Below are 26,170 nucleotides of genomic sequence, written 5' to 3' on the forward strand. Positions count from 1 at the left end.
GTTCCAATTATGCATCCCAGAACCAGGGAAATAACCACAGAGTAGGATTGTAGACACACTAGGCCCATTGTGAGACAACTTAAGCGAAGACTTCATTGATGACCTGATCTGCATAGACCTCTCCTGGTTAGTGACCACTGTGGTATTTGGGATCTGTAGAATTTTTTCAGCAGCCTTGCTCAGTAATACTGAAAATGTCCTGGATTTCTTTTTCCCCACTGCATGGTCACCCTGCTAACTCTTCACAGGTCCCTTAGACGAAGGCCAAGAGGATGTACATATGGATGTGTAACAGACTCCTTTTAAACGTGTAGATGCATGGGAAAGGGCACCAGCTTCTCCTGCAGGTCATCTACGGCAGTAGTTGGAGATGGTGAGAGATAAATGAAAACAGGGTTCTAGTTTGTCCTTATAGTTGCTTCCGTTCATATCTAGCTTTTCTTCATGACATCTAGTTTAGCTGGCCCATAGTGACTTTGGACTTAACACCAGATGCAGAAACAACTGCATTGCATTGGCTTTTCTACCAGCTCCCACAAGTGTGTCACACCTAATTCCCAAAATAAATCCCATATTCTGTATCACTCAGTGTAGCTCTCTTTTCCTGAATAAACCCTGATACATATAGGAATTGCTTTCAATTACAGAAGTAGTTCCAGAAGAATATAACCTCATGAATGGGTACTCTAACTGGATCTGGATTATCTGGAATTGATTCTCTGCTTTGATTAGATTTAAAGGCCACTGGTAAAGGGTACACTGGTAATCCATGCTATGCAATGGCAAAACAGTTACTTAAATTATCACCTATATAATCAAGTGCCTATAAAGGATAAGGTGTGTAAAGTTTTTTTGATGGAGAAAACTGACAAACCAGAGACTCAGGAAATAGTTGCAGGTTGCAGTTTGAGTCCAGAGACATTCAGGCTGGAGACCTGAAGAGCCATTGTTACCATTCAAGTCCAAAAGTGGTCTACTGCAGAATTTCCTCTTGCTTGGGGGAAGTCAGCTTTTTGTTCTATGAGGCCATCAACTAGTTGTATGGGGCCCACCCACATCATGAAAGGTATTCTGCTTTATTCCAAGTCCAGTGATTTAAATGTAAATTTTACCTAAAACACTCTCACAGACACATCCAGAATAATGCTTGATTAAACATCTGGGCACCATGGCCCAGACAAATTGACACATAAAATTAACCATCACACTCTCCATTTTACACATGAGGAAACTCTAGACTTTGAAAAATTTACACAGATCCATAATTCATTGTCTGCAATTTTAAATTTGAAAAAAAAAAAAAACCCGAAAACAGACTTTTCCAAAGTTAACTGCCTATACTTTGGTGGCAAACCTGACTTGAACTGACAGGAGGCTATTTATGGTATAGGTATATCTGTGTGTGCACACACATATATGCATGTGTATACAGATACACATAAACATTTATTATGCCTATTCACATGTTTTACTGAGAAATATTTATGACTACTGTAATCTCCGTCCTACTCTAAACCCTTAAAATACTGTTCTTGGCTGTGTTAGGCTTTGCTATATTATACATGTAACTTGTACACACCAGCTAATTATTCCCAGTAGGTTATTGATAGTGAATGTGTTTTATTTCAGTTTGTATTCTCTGAAGTATCAAAGTACTTTGCCAAAAGGAAGCACGTAGAATGTTGAATATAATTGTCTTGAGTCTGTCAAAATACTTTTAACACAACCCTGTCTATTGCTTTCATCTGGGCTAGAAAGATTGTTAAGGTTCTTTACAACTTGTGACTTCAGGAATAGTACTTGATTTTTTGAAAAATAATTCACCCCAGTTATATACTCATTATCAAGGAATTTTTACATGATTCCCTTGAGTTGTCCCATTATTACATAGGAGTCTGTGAGTTGTAAGATTATCCATTTTTTTTTTTCTTGGTAGGATATTTTATTAGTTCAGAAAGATCAAAGAATGTCTTCAAAAATTATAGATACCTTATGGGGAGCCTTGGTGGCTCAGTTAAGCATCTGACTCTTGATATCACTAGCCTCGGCAGGGCTCCACACTCCATGCTGACTGTGCTTGCTTGGGATTCTCTCCCCCTCTCTCTCTGTCCCTCCCCTGCTCATGTGCTCTCTCTCTCTCAAGAATAAATAAATTTTAAAAATATAGAAATTTTAAAAAGATATCTTAGACTTTAAGTTTTATAGATCTTAACTTCCATACATTTGTATTTTAGCATATAGGATTAAATATATTTGACCAGTAAACACCTTAATGAATGTAACAAATGCCCACAAATTGAATTCTTACATCTAAAATCACTTTTTTTTTGAGAGAGAGAGAGGGCGCTAGTGAGCAAGGGGCAAAGAGAGGGAGAGAGAGAAGCAGGGTTCACCTGGGGCTTGTGCAGGGCTTGAGCTCACCCAATGTGGGGCTCTGGCTCATCCAAGTAGGACTTGAACTCATGAACTGTGAGATCATGACCTGAGCCGGTCAGATACTTAACAACTGAGCCACTCAGGTGCCCCTAAAATAATTTTAAATGTTCTAACTCACGCTTTTAAAATAACCTGTAAAGTGCTGTGTGAAGGGAAATTTGTATAGTTGTTTTCAATTATAGACAAATCAATGATTCCACAGATTATTTTTCCCCTGAAACATAAATTGAGGGGGAGATCTGGCACGGGCACAAAATAGATGTGTCCCCACATGTGGTAAACACAAAAAAATCAAAACAAAGTGAAGATGAAAAAGAGAGTAGACTTGAATTACCTTAGAGGAAGATAGAGAACACAGTGGTGACATTAAACCAGATGGGCTATAATCATAAAAAGAAATTGAATAAAATACTTTTTTTGTAAAAATATGCAGAATAAATCTGAAAACATGAAACCTTGGTAGCTGGGATTATTTTTTTTTCTTTGCAGCTGTCAGTTAACATTTTATTTTTTAAGTTTTTATTTTAGTTCCTGTTCATTAACATACAGCATTATATATGAGTTTCAGGTGTACTATATAGTGATTCGGCAGTTCCATACAACACCCAATGCTTATCATGACAAGTACACTCCTTAGTCCCATCACTTATTTAACCCAACCCCCCCACTCCCACCCCCTTCCCCTCTAACCGTCAGTTTTCTATCTCTCTCTCTCTTTTTTTCCCTTTGCTTATTTGTTTTGTTTCTTAAATTCCACTTGAGTGAAATTATATGGTATTTGTCTCTCTCTGACTTATTTCACTTAGCATTATACTCTCCAGCTTCATCCATATCGTTGTAAATGGAAAGATTTCATTCTTTTAATGGCTGAATAGTATTCCATTGTATATGTATACCACATCTTCTTTATTCATTAGTTGATGGACTCTTGAGCTGCTTCCATATCTTGGCCGCTATAAATAATGCTGCTATAAACAAAGAGGTGCATGTATCCCTTTGAATTAGTGTTTTGTATTCTTTGGGTAAGTACCCAGTAGTGCAGTTGCTGGATTGTAGGGTAGTTCTATTTTTAACTTCTTGAGGAACCTCCATACTGCTTTCCACAGTGGCTGCACCAGTTTGCATTTCCACCAGCAGTTCACAAGTGTTCTTTTTTCTCCACGTCCTTGCCAACACTTGTTGTTTCTTGTGTTGTTGAGGCTAGCCGTTCTGACAGATGTGAGGGATAGCTGTGGTTATATGATATAATCACTCAGTGCCTTTAATACATACTGATAATAGTAACATGGTGATACTAGACTGGAAAGTCATCTATCTTTTGGTAACACTCTTCCTAATGAGCTTAATCAAGATAATAAAAGGCTTCTTTGGCTACCCAAAATATAGTTTTCAAATATTGGAAATCACAATAGATTTTAGAAATGTTGATCTGGTGTGAGAATTGAAGGTGAGAAATACACTGCAGCAGAAAAGATCCAAAGCTTAGTAATGAATAACACTTTTGGAGGAACATATTTGCTGGAACATAAAGATATTGGTAACCAAAAATTAATAGTAAATGACATCTTTAATGATAATAGCAATGTTTATATAATGAAATACAGCTACTTTTTTTTAAGATGCAACAAATCTTGGCACTAAAAGATAAAATATAGATATCCAAGAAAGAAATATCACAGGGAGTTCTTCTTTAATCATGTTATGGAATTAACTGTTTCCATAGAGTTGATTTTCACTTGATCTTCTCTGTTCAAGAGTTTCATTATCCAGTTCATTGCTGAATTACTAATCTCTCCTAAAGCTTTCAGTTTGGCCCATTTGGGGTGTGGGGGAGAAGGAAAGAAACCAGGCAAAAATAAATCATAGCTTTTAAGATCGTATACATAGCTGCTACAAGAATGCTTATAGTAGCATTTTTCATAATTGTCTCCAAATGGAAATGCAAATGCCCATTAGCAGTACAATGGATAATGAATTTATTATTACTCTATAATATCCTGATATACCTAGACATCCCTCTTTCTAGCATATTCCTAAAAATGGAATTGTTGAGTCATAAGGAATGCATATTTTCAACGTAGTAGGAAAGGCCTCACTGTTTCTCAAAATAATTGTAACTATTTACATTTTTGCAAGTAGCGTAAGAATTTCTGATAGTCCTCAGCTTCACTCAGTGAAGTCAGATATGTTAAATTGTGTGACTGTAATGATTATTGGTTTCTCATTATAGTTTTAACTTGCAGCTCATAATTCTATTGAAGTTGAACATCTACGTTTATTGGCCTTGTGAACTTTTATTCTGTGAAGTGTCTCTTCAAGCCTTTTAACCATTTCTCTATTGTTTACTTTTTCTCAAATGTTGCAAATATCTTCTCCAAAAAACAAAAACAAAAATATCTTCTCCTATTCTGTGGCTTATCATTTCCTTCTTTCTATTTTTCTCTTCCCCATCTCCTTACACATTTTGATAAACAGAAATTATTAACTTTGATGGAGTCATATTTATCTCTTTGGTTTTATGATGACTGTGTGTCTTATTTTAAAAACTCCCTTTCTATCCTGACCTCTAAAGATTCTCTTTTAGCTTAACTACTAAAAGTCTTATAGTTTTACCTTCCACAGATAAGTCTTTATTCACTCTAAAATTGATTTTGTGTATAGGGTAAGATAGAAGTCCATTTTTTCCATGTGGTAGCCATTCATCCCTGTAACCTTTCATGAAAAAATTGTCATTTCCTCAATATTTTGCAGAGTCTCCTTTGTCATAATTTGTATTCGTATGTGTGTGTCTGTTTCTGAGCTTTCTTATGTTTCATTTGTTTGTCTGCCAATCCTGTGTCGATACCATATTGCTGTTTATTATAGCTTTAGGAGACACTTTTGAAAACAAATACAAAATTAGAAAAGTGACTTGATATCTGATAGAACCACTCCTCTTGTTCTATTTTTCAAAATTCTTGTCTGTTCTTGGCCATGGACATTTCCTATTCATGTTAAAATCGTGTTCTTAAATTCCATAAAGAAATGTGATGAGATTTTGATTGGGAGTACATTGAGTCTATAAGTAAATTTGGAGCAAGTTAAAATAATTTAAAGTTTTAAAGATTCCAGTCTTTTGGACATGCATCTCTCCATTTGTTTACATCTTTTTTACTACCCTCAGTAAAGTGTATTAATTTCTTTATAGAAGTCTTACACATCTTTGTTAGATTTAGTTGGTATACTTTAGTAATTGATATTTTATGATATAAATAGTATTTCCCTGATTTTATTTTGTGATCTTTGCTTGCATACAGAAATAGAAATGCTTTTTATAACTGATTTTTTTTTAACCAGGAACCTTGCTCAGTACAAAAACTGTAGATTCTTTGAGTTTTTCAACAGCTTTATTGTGGTATAATTTGCATACCATATATCTCGCTCCATTAAGCATACAATTCTGTGATTTATAGTAATTTTACAGAGTTGTGCAAGCATCACTTCAATCAGGTTTCAGCACATTTCCATCAAACCACAAAATCTCCCATGCCTATTTGCAGGCAGTACCAACTTCCTATTTCTGACAATCAATAATCTACTTGCTGTCTCTTTAGATTTGCCTGTTCTGGGCATTTCCTGTATAGGGAATCACACATCATATGTTCTTTTGCATCGCACTTCTTTCCCTTAGCATAATGTCTTTCAGATTCATCCAAATTGTATCACAGATCAGTATTGTGTTTATTTTTATCAATGAGTCAGTAGTATGGATATATACCATATTTTGTTTTATCTGCTCACCAGTTGATGGACCTTTGCATTGATTCCACTTAAACTATTGTTTAATTGTGGCAAAATATGCATATGACGTTTACCATCTTAACCATTTTTAAGTATACATTTCAGTGGTATTCAGTGTACTGAATGATGTATCACCACCCATCCTTCTCCAGAATTGCTTTTCATCTTGAAAATTGGAAACTCTGTACCTATTAAATTAAACTCCCCCAGTGCCCTCTTCCCCCTCCTCCAGCCACTGGCAACAACCACTCCACTTTTGTCTCTGTGACCTTGACTACCACCCTAAGTACCTCATATAGGTATCAGAGGTATCAGTCCCCCTGTGACTGGCCTATTTCACCCAACACAAAGTCCCCAAGACTCATCCATGTTGTAGGGTATGCCAGAATCTCCTTCTCTTTTAAGGCTAGCAGATAAGGAGGCACTTGCTTCTGTCATTTTACTATTTGTTTTCTATATACTTCACAGCTTTTTTGTCCTTCATTTCTTGCATTACTGTCTTTATGTTTAGCTGATTTTTTAAAATGAAACATTTAAGGGGCGCCTGGGTGGCTTGGTCGGTTGAGCGTCCGACTTCGGCTCAGGTCATGATCTGGCGGTCCGTGAGTTCGAGCCCCGCATCGGGCTCTGTGCTGACAGCTCAGAGCCTGGAGCCTGTTTCCGATTCTGTGTCTCCCTCTCTCTCTGCCCCTCCCCTGTTCATGCTCTGTTTCTCTCTGTCTCAAAAATAAATAAATGTTAAAAAAAAAAATTAAATGAAACATTTAAGTTCCTTTCTCATTTCCTTTTGTGTATATTCTGTGTGTGTGTGTGTGTGTGTGTGTGTGTGTGTGTGTGTGTGTGAGAGAGAGAGAGAGAGAGAGAGAGAGAGACAGAGAGAGAGAGACAGAGAGAGAGAGAGAGAGAGATTACCATAGGGATTACATGTAACATCCTAAAGTTGTAACACTAATTTGGGTTTATACCAGTTTAACTTCAGTAACATACAAAAATTCTGATCCTTTATAGTTCTGTCCCCACTCCTTTTAGTTGTTGATGTCACAAAATTATACCTTTGTACATTATGTCCAAAAGCATAAACAAACAATTGTTCAAAATGCATCAGGCTCCTACATTATGTAGAAAACAAGGGGCACCTGGGTGGCTTAGTAGGTTAAGTGTCTGACTTTGGCTTAGGTCATGATCTCAAGGTTTGTGGGTTCAAGCCCCACACCCAGCTCTGTGCTGACAGCTCAGAACCTGCAATGTGCTTCAGATTCTGTGTCTCCCTCTCTCTCTGTTCCTCCCCTGCACACTCTCTCTCTCTCTCTCAAAAATAAATAAGCACTTAAAAAAATTTTTTAGAGAAAAATATAACTCTACTCTTTGTTTTCTACCTGATTTAAGAGTAATAGATTTTTTAAAAAGCAGTTAGTCTATGGGGTGCCTGGGTGGCTCAGTCAGTTGGCATCTGACTTCAGCTCAGGCCATGATCTTGAGACTCGTGAGTTTGAACCCTGCATCAGACTCCTTGCTGCCAGCTTGGAGCCTGGAGCCTGCTTTGGATTCTGTCTTCCTCTCTCTGCCTTCCCCGCTTGTGCTCTGTCGCTGTCTCTGTCTCTCAAAAATAAACAAACATTAAAAAAAAAAAAGGGGCAGATCGTCTAAAAGCCAGTATTATTGCAACTTTGGTTCATAACTGCACATTTTGTTTTCTACATAATTTAAGAAATTAATGCGTATGTTGGATTTTGTTTATGTATAATTATATCCTCTCTGAATATAACAGTTTTTTTAATATGAAATTTATTGTCAAATTGGATTCCTTACAACACCCAGTGCTCATCCCAACAGATGCCCTCCTCAATGCCCATCACCCACTTTTCCCTCCCTCCCACCCCCCCATCAAGTCTGAGTTTATTCTCAGTTTTTAAGAGTCTTCTTATGATTTGCCTCCTTCCCTCTCTGTAACTTTTTTTTTTCCCTTCCCCTCCCCCATGGTCTTCTGTTAAGTTTCTCAGGATCCACATAAGAGTGAAAACATATGGTTGGTATCTGTCTTTCTCTGTATGACTTATTTCACTTAGCATAACACTCTCCAGTTCCATCCACGTTGCTACAAAAGGCCATATTTCATTCTTTCTCATTGCCAAGTAGTAGTCCATTGTATATATAAACCACAACTTTTTTACTTATTTCCAGTCATCATATATTTTATTTCCCTTTTTCACCTATTACACTGGTTAGATCTCCATTACAGTGCAGAATCAGAGTAATAGCCTCTCCTTTTTTTCAATCTCAGAAGGAAAGCTTTCAGTCTTCATCTTTGTGTATAATGTTTTCTGTGTTGGGAGATAACTTCTGTTAGATTCAGGAAGTTTTCTTATTTTTCTGAGTTTTTATCCTATTGAATTTTATAAAAGATTTTTCTGTATTGTTTGAGGTAATCATTTGATTTTTTTCTTATAATCAATGGGATAAATTTTATAGATCAATTTTGCTAGTGTACCAAATTTATATTCCTATAATAAAACTAACACAGTCCAAATGCATTCTTCTTAATATATTTCTGGATTTGGCTTGCTGGTATTTTGTTTAGTATTTTTTCATCTGTGTTCACTAGAGAGATGGACCTGAAGCTTTCCATTCTTCAACTCTCATTGTTAATTTGTAGAATCAAAGTTATGCCAGCCTCAAAAAATTGCTTTTTTGTTTTCTCATAAACTGTATGTTAGAAATGTTTATTTTCTTTGAATATTTGGTAGATCTCTCCAGTGACACTGTCTTGGCCTGGAGTGTAGTTGTTGCTGTTGTTTTTGTTTTGGGATTTCTATAGGAATATCTTTGATTGTTGATTCCATTGAACAGTTAAAAAAAACTCTTCAAATTTTCTTTTTCTTCTCTGAAACAGTTTTGATAAATTATATTTTTCTAGAAATGCCTCCATGTCTTCTGAATTTCCAAGTATTTTGGATAAAATTTGTTCATAATATCTTCTTATCTTATGTCTGAAGCATCTGTAATGATTGCATTACTGATACTGATATTATTTTTTTTTTAATGCATGAAATTTATTGTCAAATTGGTTTCCACACAACACCCAGTGCTTATCCCAAAAGATGCCCTCTTCAATACCCATCACCTACCCTCCCCTCCCTCCCACCCCCCATCAACCCTCAGTTTGTTCTCAGTTGATAGTGATATTATTTGTACCTAGTCTCTTTTGTCCTTATCATTCCACCAGAGGATTGTCAATTTCATTACTCTGTAAATAAGCTTTGATTTTTTAATCTTCTTTATTTTATATTTGTTATATATTTTCTCTTTATTACCTCGCTCCTTCTGCTTTCTTTGCTTTCAATTGCTGTTCCTTTTCTGTCTTCTTGAAATAGAAGCATATCTCACAAATTTTCACCTTTTGTTTTTTCATCATTTGAATATATTTTCTTAAATGCTATTGATTTTCTCCCAGACACTGACATAGCTTTAGCATACAAGTTTTGATACATCTAGTATTTTCACTCTTATTTACTTCAAAATATTTTCTGATTTTCATTTCTTCTTTCAATCCATGTGTTATTTATAAGTACATTTTTAAATTTCTAAACATATGGGGACATACTCTCTTTTTGTTAATTACTTCTATTTTCCATAGGTATGTCTCTTAGAAACAGTATATAGTTTTGTTTTAGACCATTTAGTTCATTTATACTCAGTGTAATCCAAAGTATATTGAGATTTGTTATGTTTTATTTTAGTACTTCCTATTTTTATCATCTCTGCTTTCTTTTTCTTTCCTTTCTTATCTTTTTTTATTGACTAGGTATTTTTTTTAATCATTCCACTTCTCCCCTTAAGTTTTAGAAATTAAAGTCTGTTACCCTAGAAATTATGCCATATATATTTACCATAGGAAAGTCTAAAGTTAATCAAAGCCATTTTCCTCTAGCCAGATAATCCAAGAACTTTGGAACATATTAACACCATTTGTTTCCCTGGCCCAACTTATATGTTATTGTTGCCAAATTTTTAAGTCTGCTTTGTAGTGTTTTTATTTCACACTGCTAATTATTTTATATAATTACAGTTCATTTAGCCCATATATTTACCACCTTCTTTGTTCTGCATTTCTTCTTATATCTCAAACATTCCAGCTAGGACTACTTTTCCTACTTTTTTTTGTTTTTAATGGTTTGGGTTTTTTTTGTTTTTTTTTTTTTTTTTTGAGAGACAGACTATGAGCAGGAGAAGGGCAGAGAGAGAGATGGTGGGGGACAGAGGATCCAAAGCGTTTTCGGTGCTGACAGCAGTGAGCCCAGAGTTGGGCTCGAAATCATGAACTGTGAGATCATGACCTGAGCCAAAGTTAGACACTTAACTGACTGAGCCACCCAGGGCGCCCCTATTTTTCCTACTTTTTATGTTCCTATTTGAGCAGTATTTTGGCTGGTTGACAGAATTCCAAGTTGACTGCTATTTTCTTTCAGAAAATTAAAAACAATCTGTTTACCTCTGACTTCTGTTATTTCTATATAGAAGACATCTGGCCACCTCACTTATCACTCCTTTGAAAGTAATCTCTTTTCCTATGACTATTTAAATGTTTTGTTTTTCTGTCCTTTCACTGTGATGTATCTTAAGTATGGGTGTCATTTCATTTGTTGTATTTTGTGCCTTTTGATAGTGTAGATTGGTGTTGGTTCAGAAAATTGGCAGATGTCAACTTTTCAAATATGGCATCTGGAAATCTCTGTTTCCTGCCATGATGGAGAAACTGGTGCCAGACTTAACTTCCCACAAGAAACAACTAGAAAACTGGACAAAATATTTGAAACAATTATTTTTCTGATACAAGAGAGACAAGAAACAAGATAAAATCTAGACTCACCTTGGATTTCTGTGTCAAGGTACTTTCATGACCATGGTCCAGAGAGGGTACATCTCAGCCACTTCCAAGTCTGCCTGAGTAACTGAAATTTGCAAGGCAGAGAACCAGAGAAGATAGAGCTACACAGAGAAAGAGCTTTAGAAATCTGCATAGTAGTCCCTTTGTGTTTCTTACTCATACATAGAATGAAACTCAAAGAAGCTAGGCAAACAATGACTAAGGAGCTATAAGCTGAAAAACATCAATAGCTCACATAGGGCTAGGAGATATTAGAGTTCTGCCCAGCCAGAGGGGAGAATCCTTCAGTAAAGATTCCAGAATGACTTTACCTTATTAATAGAATTAAGCCAGCCTAGAACAAAAGGTATTCTAAATTTGCCTTGACAAGACTTAAAACCAAGCCTCAAAATAATCTAGCATGTTCTCAAGTAATTTAATTGCCTGCCAGAAAAAATCCAACACTTTTATTACCAGGTAAGCAAAAAATAGTACCCATAACCAAGAAAAAAAGAAGCAGTGCATAGAAACACACTCAGAAATGACAGAGGTTTGGCATAATTAAACTTTGAACTAGTGGTTAAAAATGTGCCCAGTGATTTAAAGAAATACATGAAGATGATGAGAAAGGAACCATATGAAAATTTGGGCATGCTAATTATAAAATTGGAAATTGCTTTATTTACTGGATGGGATTAACAAAAAATTATACACTGCAGGAAAAAAGATCAGAGAACTTGAAGACAGAAAAGAAAATTACCCAAAAATGAAGCATAATGAGAAAAAAAGACAAAAACAAAGACAGCCTCAGTGACCAGAGGGACAATATCAAGCAGGGTAAAGTGTGGGGGTGACAGTTAGGGGTATTTTAAGAAATAATAGTCAAAAGTTTTCCATATTTGATTAAAAAAAAAAACCTTTGTATTAGTTATCTATTACTAATTTGTATTAGTAATTTGTTATAACAAATTACTTCAAAACTTAGTGGCTTAGAACAACATTTATTATTCCACAGTTTTTTTGGGTCAGGAGTCCAGGCTTATCTGAATCAGAATGCCTCTGACTCAGGATCTGTGATGAAACTGCAGGCATCTCAAGGCTCCAAAGGGGAGGATTCACAACCAAGTTCACTTTAAAGCCATGGCAGTCCTCAAGTATTAATTGTTGTTGGCAGGAGACATCAGTTCCTTGCCTCGTGAGCCTCTTTGTATGTGTACTCACAACATGACTGCTTGCTTCCCTCAGAGTGAGAGCTGAGAAAGAAAGAGGCAAAGAAAGGAAGAAAGAAGAGAAGGGAAAGCAAAAGTTGTTGTCTTTTTTAATCTAATCTTTCAGTGACATCTCCTCACTTTTACCTTTTTCCATTAATTAGAATCAAGTTATTGTGTATAGCACCCCCTTTGAATGTGGGGGTCTGAATACCAGAAGGTACAGAAATTGGGAGCCATTTTAGAGGCTACCTGCCACACCATTACATTACACAATATACAAAAGTAACTTGAAATGAATCATAGTCTTACATAAAAGGAAAACAACAAAAATTCTAGAAGAAACATGAAAAAAATCTGTAGTAAGCAAAAATTTCTTATATAGGACACAAGAAGAACAAATCATTTAAAAAATTGATAAATTGGACTACATTGTATTAACTTCTCTTCAAAAATCACCATTTAAGAAAATCAAAATAAGACTGTGAGAAAAGATTTGCAAATAGTATAACTGACAAAGAACTTGTACTCAGAGTACTTTATTTTTTTTAATGTTTATTTTTATTTATTTTTGAGACAGAGAGCATGAACGGGGGAGGGGCAGAGAGAGAGAGAGGGAGACACAGAATCTGAAGCAGGCTCCAGGCTCCGAGCTGTCAGCACAGAGCCCAACACGGGGCTCCAACTCACAGACCGTGAGATCATGACCTGAGCTGAAATTGGATGCTTAACCGACTGAGCCACCCAGGTGCCCCCGGAGTATTTTAAAAAAATCTTACTGGTCAATAACGATAATAACAGTTTGGCAGTTTACTACAAAGTTAAATATGTACTTACTATATTATCATGCAGTTGGACTCATAAATATTTAACCAAGAGAAATGAAAACAGATTCACACACAAAAAAACTTGTGCACAAGTCTTTGTAGATGCTTTATTTATGATAACCAAAAATGGGAAAAAAAAACCCAAATGTTCATCAAGAGTTGTGTGGATAAATACTCAGCGATAAAAAGGGACAAACTACTGATAAATGCAACAACATGGATGATTGTCAAAAGTGAGCTGAAACAAAAGCCAAAGAAGAGTGCACACTGTATGATCACATTTATATGAAATTCTGAGAACGATAATTTTAATCTGTAATGAGAACAGTTTAGTGGATGCGTAGGGCTGGGGTTAGAGTTGGGACAATGACTACATGGGGTCATGAGGGAATATTTTGGGGTGATGGACATATTCTGTGTATTAACTGTGATTGTAGTTATGTGACTATATGCATTTGTCAGACCTTACCAAACCCTACACTCAAAATGACTACATTTATTTTCCATAATTACATTTCAATAAGGTTGGTTTTTAAAACAAAACAAATATTGCCTTTGTTCAGTTCTCTCTCTCCCATACTACATTACTGTGTCTCTATTTCCATCTTTTTCTTTCACTGTGCTATATTCAGACAGTTTCTTCAAGTCTAATATTTTATGTTCTCTTTATGTTCAGCCTTCTGTATATGTCCACTGAGTTTTTATCTTAAGGGTTTTTTGTTACTAGAAGTTCTATTTAACTTGGTCATATCTGCCATTTTACATTCTTAAAGCCTCCTTGCTGACATTTCCAAGTTTGCCATGCTTTTCTTTTAAAATAGTAAACATTATTTGAAAGACCACATCTAATAAATTCAATATGAGACAGGTTTGTTTCTGCTGGTTCTATTCATGTTGTATGGTTGCTCTATCTGCTTGTTAGTAATTGCACTGGAAAATTTTTGTTATGGGGTTACCTAGACAGGCTTTGCCTTTGCTGCTTCTGGGTGCCTTAGAGCACTTCTGGTTTTGAGCACTTGACCATACAGTTAGGCTTTCTGGACTACCCTAGGTATTTGTTCTTTGAGGTAAATCTGTAAGATAGCTGGTCTGTGGCCACAACTTCACAGGAATATTTCTTTTTTCTTTTCTTCTCCTGTTTTGCTTATGACCAAAGTAGCTTCTCTATAGTTCTATGACTTTACAAGGAAGGACATGGATGAAGATATGTTTCACCTTTATCCTGAAAGAGTATCAGTATTGGAAAAGGTTTCTCTACCACACCCCCTCATGAAAGAACGAGATCCTAAATATGGGCTATTGTAAATGCCTTCTGGGGCATAGGAAGCATTGCTGTTCCAGTATTCTGCTTCTTTTTCTCATTACAAACTTCCATTCAGTAACTATCTTGGGACTTTTTGCTATATTTTCATCTCTTTAATGCTTTTAAAGTGTTGTAGAGTTTTTCATGGGTTGATTAATCTGAATGCCCTGGTGTGCTTTTACTGGATCTAAGCATATACATCTCTTTAAAAATAGCCACCTCATTTAGCACAGTGATTGATATGTCTTGGTGAAAATCTTTAGATAACTTTTGTCTTGTACAGAGTTTACATGTGTCTGGTCGATTACAGCATCCTGGAAGTTGAAATGGACTGTAGCTACAAAATAAATCAATTCAAAGTATTACAGGGAATTAGCCTCAGGGTCTTTAGAACCAGTGTTGCGCTTATAGAACATATTACTTCTTTAATAAACATTAGCAATTGATATTAGTCTTATGTCTTAACTAAAAGAAATACATTGTGTGCCTCTGTGTTGTAACCAAATTACTTTGAGTGAGATATAGCAAGGGCAGAAGCAGATTAAGAGACAAAGGAAAGAATTTTATAAATTCTTATAATCACAGTTTCCTGGGGCAAACACAGCACACCACAGAGGGCCACTGAAGGGTCACAAGGCAGAGGAAGTAGGGGTAACAGTGGGCAAGTCCCTTTATTGTATTTTCCGGTGGAAGGAATAAGGCAGGGTAAGTAGGGTTAGGATTGTATAATTTGAATGATTTCAGTGGGCTCTGGTTGCCTGATACCTCGCCCTGGGGCAGTTAAGGCAGATGTACAGTGGTCCAGAGTATGAGAGCCACATAACCAAAGTGGTTGGGAGTGTGCATTTAATCGGCTGTACAAGGAAAAAAAAAAAAAACAGACCTCTTGCTAGGGCCTCAAAATTGAGTCAAGACAACATTTAAAAACAACTATATTATACCTTGAAGCAACTAATAGTATAGAGTCATAAGCCTAGGATATAAGGACAGATTTTAATAGGACAGAAGTGCCTAACTTTGAATTTATTTATATCACGGTGTTGAAAGATAAAAAGTACCTGTCATGTTAGCTGAGATCTTAAAAACATCTTGAAAAATGTAGCATAATTTGTAACTATACTTCTTGCTTAGTGAGAGACTTCCCATGCGGAGGATGTCCTGTAAAGATTTAACATTGCATTTTCTAACATAATAGCTTTTTCTTCAGTCAGTATGCTTTGATAATTAGACACTATAAATCTACCCAAAAAGCTTTTGTCACTTGACAGATATTTTGCATCAGGCTTAAGAGAAAGGCAGTGCCACTTCTTTGTGGGTCTCATTACACTTGATTTTTCCCATAGTTCTCAGAAAAAAAAGTAATGAATAAATCAATTTGGTTTACTATTATCTTTGTATTAAAAATTACATGTAGATTATTAAAATGATATAAACTCTGCAAGAATATAAGCACATTAATATTTTATATAGTTGCTTTTTTTTATTGGTAAACCTACCTGAAAATATCCAAATTTGTTCAGATTCAGGGTTTTAGGACACCTTTAAAAGTGTTCAGCAAGATTATTTACATCTTGGCTGTCTCTACACTTTATTAAGTTCAGAATTAAGTTCAGAATTCCAGTTTAAAGTGACTAATACTTCAGTTTGCAGATTTATACAGGTACTTTCAGAAACAAAAGCAGATACCTAAAAACTCACTTTAATTTATATAAAAAAAACATGTGAGTGACCACTCTTTTCTAAGCATTCTGCTAGCTGCTATTGAAACACAGCGATGAATAAGACCAGGCCCTGCTCTTAAGAAGTTTCTATATCCCATTACCCATTTTTTGTTTCTCCTTTTAGTGTTCATCATTAAGAGTTACTGCATTTTGGGGCATCTGGGTGGCTCAGTTGGTTAAGCATCCAACTGTGGCTCAGGTCATGATCTCGTGGCTTGTGAGTTCAAGCCCCACTTTGGGCTCTGTGCTGACAGCTCAGAGCCTGAAGCCTGCTTCAGATTCTGCCTCTCTCACTCTCTGCCCCTACTCTGCTTGCACTCTGTCTGTCTCTCTCAAATACAAACAAACATTAAAAAAAATCTAAAGGGGCACCTGAGTGGCTCAGTCAGTTAAGCATCGACTCTTGATTTCAGGTCAGGTCATGATCTCACGGTTTGTGAGTTCAAGCCCTGCATCAGGCTCTGTGCTGACAGCATGGAGCCTGCTTGGGATTCTCTCTCTCCCCCTATCTCTCTGCCCCTCTCCTGCTCATGCTATCTCAAAATAAATAAATAAATTTTAAAAAAAATATTTAAAAAAATTTTTAAAGTAATTGCATTTTATATTTATTTCTTTATACTTTTTATCTTCTTTCTCCCTCATGAAGGGAGAAAATATACTTTTTATCTTTACTTTCTCCCTGCATAAAGTAAGTTGTCTCTTGTGTTCCCCACTATATCCCTAGACCCTAAAAGAGTGTCCAGCCCTAGAAGATACTCAAAACATATTTATTGAGCGAATGAATGAAAGCTAGTTGATCTTTTTTCAATTATTTTTTCTTTTCTAGGACAAATTCCCCTTTCAATTTTGATCCTTTATGCAGAATTTTAGTTTTTGAAATGCAATTGAACTTTGTGAAACATGATAAAGTATAATGTGCCGCCACTATTCAAGAAACTAAGAAACATAAATTGCCATAATTATACCACAGCCTATGGTGAAGTTTTTTCTTATCTCATAAAGTTTTTTAAATGGTATTCATTCTAATAATTATTATGAAAACTGTCGATGATAAAGGAATACATAGTCCAAGATGAAGGCACCAGGAGTGAGTGAAATAAGTTAAAATTAGTACTGCTCATAATCAAGATCGTACTTTCAGAGGATAAAATATCACACAAAATAATGTGGCTAGGATTATTTATCCAATTGTTTGAACTCATGTTTGAACTCCTGTTCTAAAATTTCAAGTACACATTGGTCATATATTACAAACCTCTGTGAAGTAAGCATGTGTATCCATAGGCACCAACACATCAGTAGTTATTGGCACATAATATTTATTGAATGAATATGCATATATAAGCATAAATATTTATGTAAACATAAAGTCCATAGCATAGTGCTGGGCATTTGTTAAGTATTATGTACAACATTTATAGGTGATTTAGTTGAATTACTGAAGTGTGATTTTTTTTTTTTTTTTTAAATAGGTAGCTTTTGCCTTCTTTTTTTTTTTTTTTTTTTTTTTTTAATTTTTTTTTTTTTTTCAACGTTTATTTATTTTGGGGACAGAGAGAGACAGAGCATGAACGGGGAAGGGGCAGAGAGAGAGAGGGAGACACAGAATCGGAAACAGGCTCCAGGCTCCGAGCCATCAGCCCAGAGCCCGACGCGGGGCTCGAACTCACGGACCGCGAGATCGTGACCTGGCTGAAGTCGGACGCCTAACCGACTGCGCCACCCAGGCGCCCCTGAAGTGTGATTTTTTTTAAAGGAGTTTTTACCAGCCAGTAGTATAAGACCAAAGAAGAATCCCTTCCACCTGAAATCTGAGATGCAATGCCAGCTTTATGAGCAAGCAGAATAGGTAGCTCCATATATGACTGATTTAAAGGAGTTTCCTGAGGGCATGTAAGTGGCTCAGTTAGTTAAGTGTCCAACTCTTGATTTCAGCTCAGGTCATGATGTCATGGTCATGAGAACAAGCCTCACTTTGGGCTCCACGATGGGCACAGAGCCTGCTTGGGACTGTCTTTCTCTTCCTCTGCCCCTCCCCTATTTGTACACATCTTCTCTCTCTCTCTCTCTCTCTCTCTCTCTCTCTCTCTCTCTCTCTCTCCCCTCTCTCTCAAAAAAAAAAAAAAAAGTTTCATGGAATGAGTCCAGTGTGTCAAAAAAATCTCAATCCTGCTGCCTGTCATCATACCACCATAACTTAATCTTTTGAATACTGGAAACTATTTGTTTTTCATATGCTTTTGTCGTGTTTTTAGCTAAAATTCAAATACTATGGGAAGTAGTCCAGTGGTTTCCAATCATCAGAATCTTGAAAACAACATTGATGTGGTCCATAGAATGACCAGAAGAGCAAATTGCCCTGACCCCTCTCCTTCTACCTCCTTTCCTGTACCTTCACAATTACTGAGTCTGGCTGATCTTCCCTCCTTAATGTTTTTCAAAGATATTTGCCTTTATCTCACTCCTTAGTTCAGGCCACCCTCATCTCCTTACCTGGATTACTGCAACAGCTTTCCGATTGATTTCTGGAACCCTAAACTTGTCTTCCCTCTAATCCATTTTCCACACTATGCCAGAGATGCCTCTTATAAATGTTAATTCATTTTCTTCTCCCACCCCTTCCTAACCAGTTAGGAAGAAGGTGGCTACAGAGATTTTCTCATCGGGCCCTTATAGTATTCCAATATCATTTCTATCACTTTCCACTTTATATTACTCTCTTCTACTTAAGAAAATTTTAGAGAAACCTCCATCACCTTAAGGTTCCTTTATTTTAATAAGAATAAGTTAATATTACCAGTTTTAAAAATAAAAGTTATATCCAAAGCACCTAGTCCTTTAAAAATAGCTCCTAGCTAATAAGCCAGCCAGTCAGTTCTCTCTGTGAAACTACAGGGCATTGGTGGAGAGTGAGGGGGTGAAACTGCTTTGCCATTATCCAGCAAGAAGATGTGCTTTTAAAAGACAATAGCAGTGAACTAGACAGACAAAAAATCCTTGCCTTCCTGGAGTTTTCATTCTAATAAAGATAGTAAACAAGAGAAATTAAGTATACAGTGTGGTAGAGAATGATAAGGACTGAAGAGAAATGTAAAGCAGAAAAAGGGAATAGGTAGTATATATATTTTTAGAAGGGAATATAGTTTTTCTTTTTTTTTTTTTTTATTTATTTATTTATTTTTTTTTCTGAAATTTATTGACAAATTGGTTTCCATACAACACCCAGTGCTCATCCCAAAAGGTGCCCTCCTCAATACCCATCACCCACCCTCTCCTCCCTCCCACCCCCCATCAACCCTCAGTTTGTTCTCAGTTTTTAACAGTCTCTTATGCTTTGGCTCTCTCCCTTTCTAACCTCTTTTTTTTTTTTTTTCCTTCCCCTCCCCCATGGGTTCCTGTTAAGTTTCTCAGGATCCACATAAGAGTGAGACCATATGGTATCTGTCTTTCTCTGTATGGCTTATTTCACTTAGCATCACACTCTCCAGTTCCATCCACGTTGCTACAAAAGGCCATATTTCATTTTTTCTCATTGCCATGTAATATTCCATTGTGTATATAAACCACAATTTCTTTATCCATTCATCAGTGGATGGACATTTAGGCTCTTTCCATAATTTGGCTATTGTTGAGAGTGCTGCTATGAACATTGGGGTACAAGTGGCCCTATGCATCAGTGCTCCTGTATCCCTTGGATAAATTCCTAGCAGTGCTATTGCTGGGTCATAGGGTAGGTCTATTTTTAATTTTCTGAGGAACCTCCACACTGCTTTCCAGAGCGGCTGCACCAATTTGCATTCCCACCAACAGTGCAAGAGGGTTCCCGTTTCTCCACATCCTCTCCAGCATCTATAGTCTCCTGATTTGTTCATTTTGGCCACTCTGACTAGCGTGAGGTGATACCTGAGTGTGGTTTTGATTTGTATTTCCCTGATAAGGAGCGACGCTGAACATCTATTCATGTGTCTGTTGGCCATCCGGATGTCTTCTTTAGAGAAGTGTCTATTCATGTTTTCTGCCCATTTCTTCACTGGGTTATTTGTTTTTCGGGTGTGGAGTTTGGTGAGCTCTTTATAGATTTTGGATACTAGCCCTTTGTCCGATATGTCATTTGCAAATATCTTTTCCCATTCCGTTGGTTGCCTTTTAGTTTTGTTGGTTGTTTCCTTTGCTGTGCAGAAGCTTTTTATCTTCATAAGGTCCCAGTAATTCACTTTTGCTTTTAATTCCCTTGCCTTTGGGGATGTGTCGAGTAAGAGATTGCTACGGCTGAGGTCAGAGAGGTCTTTTCCTGCTTTCTCCTCTAAGGTTTTGATGGTTTCCTGTCTCACATTTAGGTCCTTTATCCATTTTGAGTTTATTTTTGTGAATGGTGTGAGAAAGTGGTCTAGTTTCAACCTTCTGCATGTTGCTGTCCAGTTCTCCCAGCACCATTTGTTAAAGAGGCTGTCTTTTTTCCATTGGATGTTCTTTCCTGCTTTGTCAAAGATGAGTTGGCCATACGTTTGTGGGTCTAGTTCTGGGGTTTCTATTCTATTCCATTGGTCTATGTGTCTGTTTTGGTGCCAATACCATGCTGTCTTGATGATGACAGCTTTGTAGTAGAGGCTAAAGTCTGGGATTGTGATGCCTCCTGCTTTGGTCTTCTTCTTCAAAATTCCTTTGGCTATTCGGGGCCTTTTGTGGTTCCATATGAATTTTAGGATGGCTTGTTCTAGTTTCGAGAAGAATGCTGGTGCAATTTTGATTGGGATTGCATTGAATGTGTAGATAGCTTTGGGTAGTATTGACATTTTGACAATATTTATTTTTCCAATCCATGAGCAGGGAATGTCTTTCCATTTCTTTAAATCTTCTTCAATTTCCTTCAGAAGCTTTCTATAGTTTTCAGCATACAGATCCTTTACATCTTTGGTTAGATTTATTCCTAGGTATTTTATGCTTCTTGGTGCAATTGTGAATGGGATCAGTTTCTTTATTTGTCTTTCTGTTGCTTCATTGTTAGTGTATAAGAATGCAACTGATTTCTGTACATTGATTTTGTAGCCTGCAACTTTGCTGAATTCCTGTATCAGTTCTAGCAGACTTTTGGTGGAGTCTATCGGATTTTCCATGTATAATATCATGTCATCTGCAAAAAGCGAAAGCTTGACTTCATCTTTGCCAATTTTGATGCCTTTGATTTCCTTTTGTTGTCTGATTGCTGATGCTAGAACTTCCAGCACTATGTTAAACAGCAGCGGTGAGAGTGGGCATCCTTGTCGTGTTCCTGATCTCAGGGAAAAAGCTTTCAGTTTTTCCCCGTTGAGGATGATGTTAGCTGTGGGCTTTTCATAAATGGCTTTTATGATCTTTAAGTATGTTCCTTCTATCCCCACTTTCTCAAGGGTTTTTATTAAGAAAGGGTGCTGGATTTTGTCGAAGGCCTTTTCTGCATCGATTGACAGGATCATATGGTTCTTCTCTCTTTTTTTGTTAATGTGATGTATCACGTTGATTGATTTGCGAATGTTGAACCAGCCCTGCATCCCAGGAATGAATCCCACTTGATCATGGTGAATAATTCTTTTTATATGCCGTTGAATTCGATTTGCTAGTATCTTATTGAGAATTTTTGCATCCATATTCATCAGGGATATTGGCCTGTAGTTCTCTTTTTTTACTGGGTCTCTGTCTGGTTTAGGAATCAAAGTAATACTGGCTTCATAGAATGAGTCTGGAAGTTTTCCTTCCCTTTCTATTTCTTGGAATAGCTTGAGAAGGATAGGTATTATCTCTGCTTTAAACGTCTGGTAGAACTCCCCTGGGAAGCCATCTGGTCCTGGACTCTTATTTGTTGGGAGATTTTTGATAACCGATTCAATTTCTTCGCTGGTTATGGGTCGGTTCAAGCTTTCTATTTCCTCCTGATTGAGTTTTGGAAGCGTGTGGGTGTTCAGGAATTCGTCCATTTCTTCCAGGTTGTCCAATTTGTTGGCATATAAGTTTTCATAGTATTCCCTGATAATTGTTTGTATCTCTGAGGGATTGGTTGTAATAGTTCCATTTTCATTCATGATTTTATCTATTTGGGTCATCTCCCTTTTCTTTTTGAGAAGCCTGGCTAGAGGTTTGTCAATTTTGTTTATTTTTTCAAAAAACCAACTCTTGGTTTCGTTGATCTGCTCTACAGTTTTTTTAGTTTCTATATTGTTTATTTCTGCTCTGATCTTTATTATTTCTCTTCTTCTGCTGGGCTTAGGCTGCCTTTGCTGTTCTGCTTCTAGTTCCTTTAGGTGTGCTGTTAGATTTTGTATTTGGGATTTTTCTTGTTTCTTGAGATAGGCCTGGATTGCAATGTATTTTCCTCTCAGGACTGCCTTTGCTGCGTCCCAAAGCGTTTGGATTGTTGTATTTTCATTTTCGTTTGTTTCCATATATTTTTTAATTTCTTCTCTAATTGCCTGGTTGACCCACTCATTCGTTAGTAGGGTGTTCTTTAACCTCCATGCTTTTGGAGGTTTTCCAGACTTTTTCCTGTGGTTGATTTCAAGCTTCATGGCATTGTGGTCTGAAAGTAAGCATGGTATAATTTCAATTCTTGTAAACTTATGAAGGGCTGTTTTGTGACCCAGTATATGATCTATCTTGGAGAATGTTCCATGTGCACTCGAGAAGAAAGTATATTCTGTTGCTTTGGGATGCAGAGTTCTAAATATATCTGTCAAGTCCATCTCATCCAATGTCTCATTCAGGGCCCTTGTTTCTTTATTGACCGTGTGTCTAGTTGATCTATCCATTTCTGTAAGTGGGGTGTTAAAGTCCCCTGCAATTACCACATTCTTATCAATAAGGTTGCTTATGTTTATGAGTAATTGTTTTATATATTTGGGGGCTCCGTTATTCGGTGCATAGACATTGATAATTGTTAGCTCTTCCTGATGGATAGACCCTGTAACTATTATATAATGTCCTTCTTCATCTCTTGTTACAGCCTTTAATTTAAAGTCTAGTTTGTCTGATATAAGTATGGCTACTCCAGCTTTCTTTTGGCTTCCAGTCGCATGATAAATAGTTCTCCATCCCCTCACTCTCAATCTAAAGGTGTCCTCAGGTCTAAAATGCGTCTCTTGTAGACAGCAAATAGATGGGTCTTGTTTTTTTATCCATTCTGATACCCTATGTCTTTTGGTTGGCGCATTTAATCCATTTACATTCAGTGTTATTATAGAAAGATACGGGTTTAGAGTCATTGTGATGTCTGTATGTTTTATGCTTATAGTGATGTCTCTGGGACTTTGTCTCACAGGGTCCCCCTTAGGATCTCTTGTAGGGCTGGTTTAGTGGTGACAAATTCCTTCAGTTTTTGTTTGTTTGGGAAGACCTTTATCTCTCCTTCTATTCTAAATGACAGACTTGCTGGATAAAGGATTCTTGGCTGCATATTTTTTCTGTCTAGCACCCTGAAAATCTCGTGCCAATTCTTTCTGGCCTGCCAAGTTTCAAAAGAGAGATCAGTCACGAGTCTTATAGGTCTCCCTTTATATGTGAGGGCACGTTTACCCCTTGCTGCTTTCAGAATTTTCTCTTTATCCTTGTATTTTGCCAGTTTCACTATGATATGTCGTGCAGAAGATCGATTCAAGTTACGTCTGAAGGGAGTTCTCTGTGCCTCTTGGATTTCAATGCCTTTTTCCTTCCCCAGTTCAGGGAAGTTCTCAGCTATGATTTCTTCAAGTACCCCTTCAGCACCTTTCCCTCTCTCTTCCTCCTCTGGGATACCAATTATGCGTATATTATTTCTTTTTAGTGTATCACTTAATTCTCTAATTTTCCCCTCATACTCCTGGATTTTTTTATCTCTCTTTTTCTCAGCTTCCTCTTTTTCCATAACTTTATCTTCTAGTTCACCTATTCTCTCCTCTGCCTCTTCAAGCCGAGCTGTGGTGGTTTCCATTTTGTTATGCATTTCGTTTAAAGCGTTTTTCAGCTCCTCGTGACTGTTCCTTAGTCCCTTGATCTCTGTAGCAAGAGATTCTCTGCTGTCCTGTATACTGTTTTCAAGCCCAGCGATTAATTTTATGACTATTATTCTAAATTCACTTTCTGTTATATTATTTAAATCCTTTTTGATCAGCTCATTAGCTGTTGTTATTTCCTGGAGATTCTTCTGAGGGGAGTTCTTCCGCTTGGTCATTTTGGATAGTCCCTGGCGTGGTGAGGACCTGCAGGGCACTTCCCCTGTGCTGTGGTGTATACCTGGAGTTGGTGGGCGGGGCCGCAGTCAGACCTGATGTCTGCCCCCAGCCCACCGCTGGGGCCACAGTCAGACTGGTGTGTGCCTTCTCTTCCCCTCTCCTAGGGGTGGGATTCACTGTGGGGTGGTGTGGCTCGTCTGGGCTACTTGCACCCTGCCAGGCTTGTGATGCTGGGGATCTGGCGTATTAGCTGGGGTGGGTAGGCAAGGTGCTCGGGGGCAGGAGGGGCAGGCTTAGATCGCTTCTCCTTAGGTGATCCACTTCAGGAGGGGCCCTGTGGCAGCGGGAGGGAGTCAGATCCGCTGCCGGAGGTTTGGCTCCGCAGAAGCGCAGAGTTGGGTGTTTGCGCGGAGCGAGCAAGTTCCCTGGCAGGAACCGGTTCCCTTTGGGATTTCGGCTGGGGGATGGGCGGGGGAAATGGCGCTGGCGAGCGCCTTTGTTCCCCACCAAACTGAGCTCTGTTGTCAGGGGGCTCAGCAGCTCTCCCTCCCTTTGTCCTCCAGCCTTCCCGCTTTCCGAGCAGAGCTGTCAATTTCTGACCTCCCAGACGCTAAGTCGCGCTTGCTGTCGGAACACAGTCCACCCGGCCCCTCCGCTTTTGCAAGCCAGACTCGGGGGCTCTGCTTGGCCGGCGAGCCGCCCCTCCGCCCCGGCTCCCTCCCGCCAGTCCGTGGAGCGCGCACCGCCTCGCCGCCCTTCCTACCCTCTTCCGTGGGCCTCTCGTCTGCGTTTGGCTCCGGCGACTCTGTTCTGCTAATCCTCTGGCGGTTTTCTGGGTTATTTAGGCAGGTGTAGATGGAATCTAAGTGATCAGCAGGACGTGCGGTGAGCCCAGCGTCCTCCTAAGCCGCCATCTTGCCGCAACCTCAATATATAGTTTTTCTTAAGTTATTTTTTATTTTTTTTAATCTTATTTAAATCCAAGTTAATTAACATATAGTGCAATAATGATTTCTGGAATAGAATTTAGCGATTCATCACTTACACCTAACACCCAATGCTTATCCCAACAAGTGCCTCCTTAATGCCCATCCACATTTAGCCCATCCCCCCACCCAGCCCTGCTCCAGCAACCCTCAATTTGTTCTCTGTATTTAAGGGTCTTTTATGGTTGGCCTCCCTTTATTTTTTGTTTTCTTCTTATGTTTCCTTCCCTCCCCCTATGTTCATCTGTTTTGTTTCTTAAATTGCACATATGAGTGAAATCATATGATATCTATCTTTTCTGACTGATTTATTTCGCTTAGCATAATACACTCTAGTTCCATCTACATTGTTGCAAATGGCAAGATTTCATTCATTCATTTTGATCACCAAGTAATACTCTATTGTTTATATATATACCACCTCTTCTTTATCCATTCATTAGTCAATGAACATTTGGGCTCTTTCCATAATTTGGCTATTGTTGATAGTGCTGCTATAAACATTGAGGTGCATGTGCCCCTTCGAATCAGCATTTTGTATCCTTTGGATAAATACCTAGTAGTGCAATTGCTGGATCATAAGGTAGTTCTATTTTTAATTTTTTGGGAACCTCCATACTGTTCTCCAACAGTGGCTGCACCAGTTTGCATTCCCACCAGCAGTACAAAAGTGTTTTCCTTTCTCCACATTCTCGCTAACATTTGTTGTTGCCTGAGTTGTTAACTTTAGCCATTCTCATAGGTGTGAGGTGGTATCTCATTGTGGTTTTGATTTGTATTTCCCTGATGATGAGTGATGCTCAGCATCTTTTCATGTGTCTGTTAGCTGTCTGGATGTCTTCTTTGGAAATGTGTCTGTTCATGTCTT

General features: G+C 37.6%; 1 protein-coding gene across 7 annotated transcripts in view; it reads left to right on the plus strand.

Annotated features, from left to right (window-relative positions):
- The window catches only part of SCLT1 (sodium channel and clathrin linker 1), a 257,508-nt gene that overhangs the window by 177,539 nt on the left and 53,799 nt on the right, over positions 1-26,170 (plus strand). For 2 of the 7 annotated variants that reach the window (XM_047855219.1, XM_047855218.1), the window contains exon 19: positions 249-373. The exons of the other annotated variants lie outside the window; for them this stretch is intronic. In XM_047855219.1, the coding sequence (XP_047711175.1) occupies positions 249-306 (58 nt within the window). In that variant the 3' untranslated portion in view covers positions 307-373. The remainder of the gene's footprint in view (positions 1-248; positions 374-26,170) is intronic. 7 annotated transcript variants of the gene reach the window in all.

The sequence above is a fragment of the Prionailurus viverrinus genome, chromosome B1, assembly GCF_022837055.1.
Source record: "Prionailurus viverrinus isolate Anna chromosome B1, UM_Priviv_1.0, whole genome shotgun sequence".
NCBI lineage: Eukaryota > Metazoa > Chordata > Mammalia > Carnivora > Felidae > Prionailurus > Prionailurus viverrinus.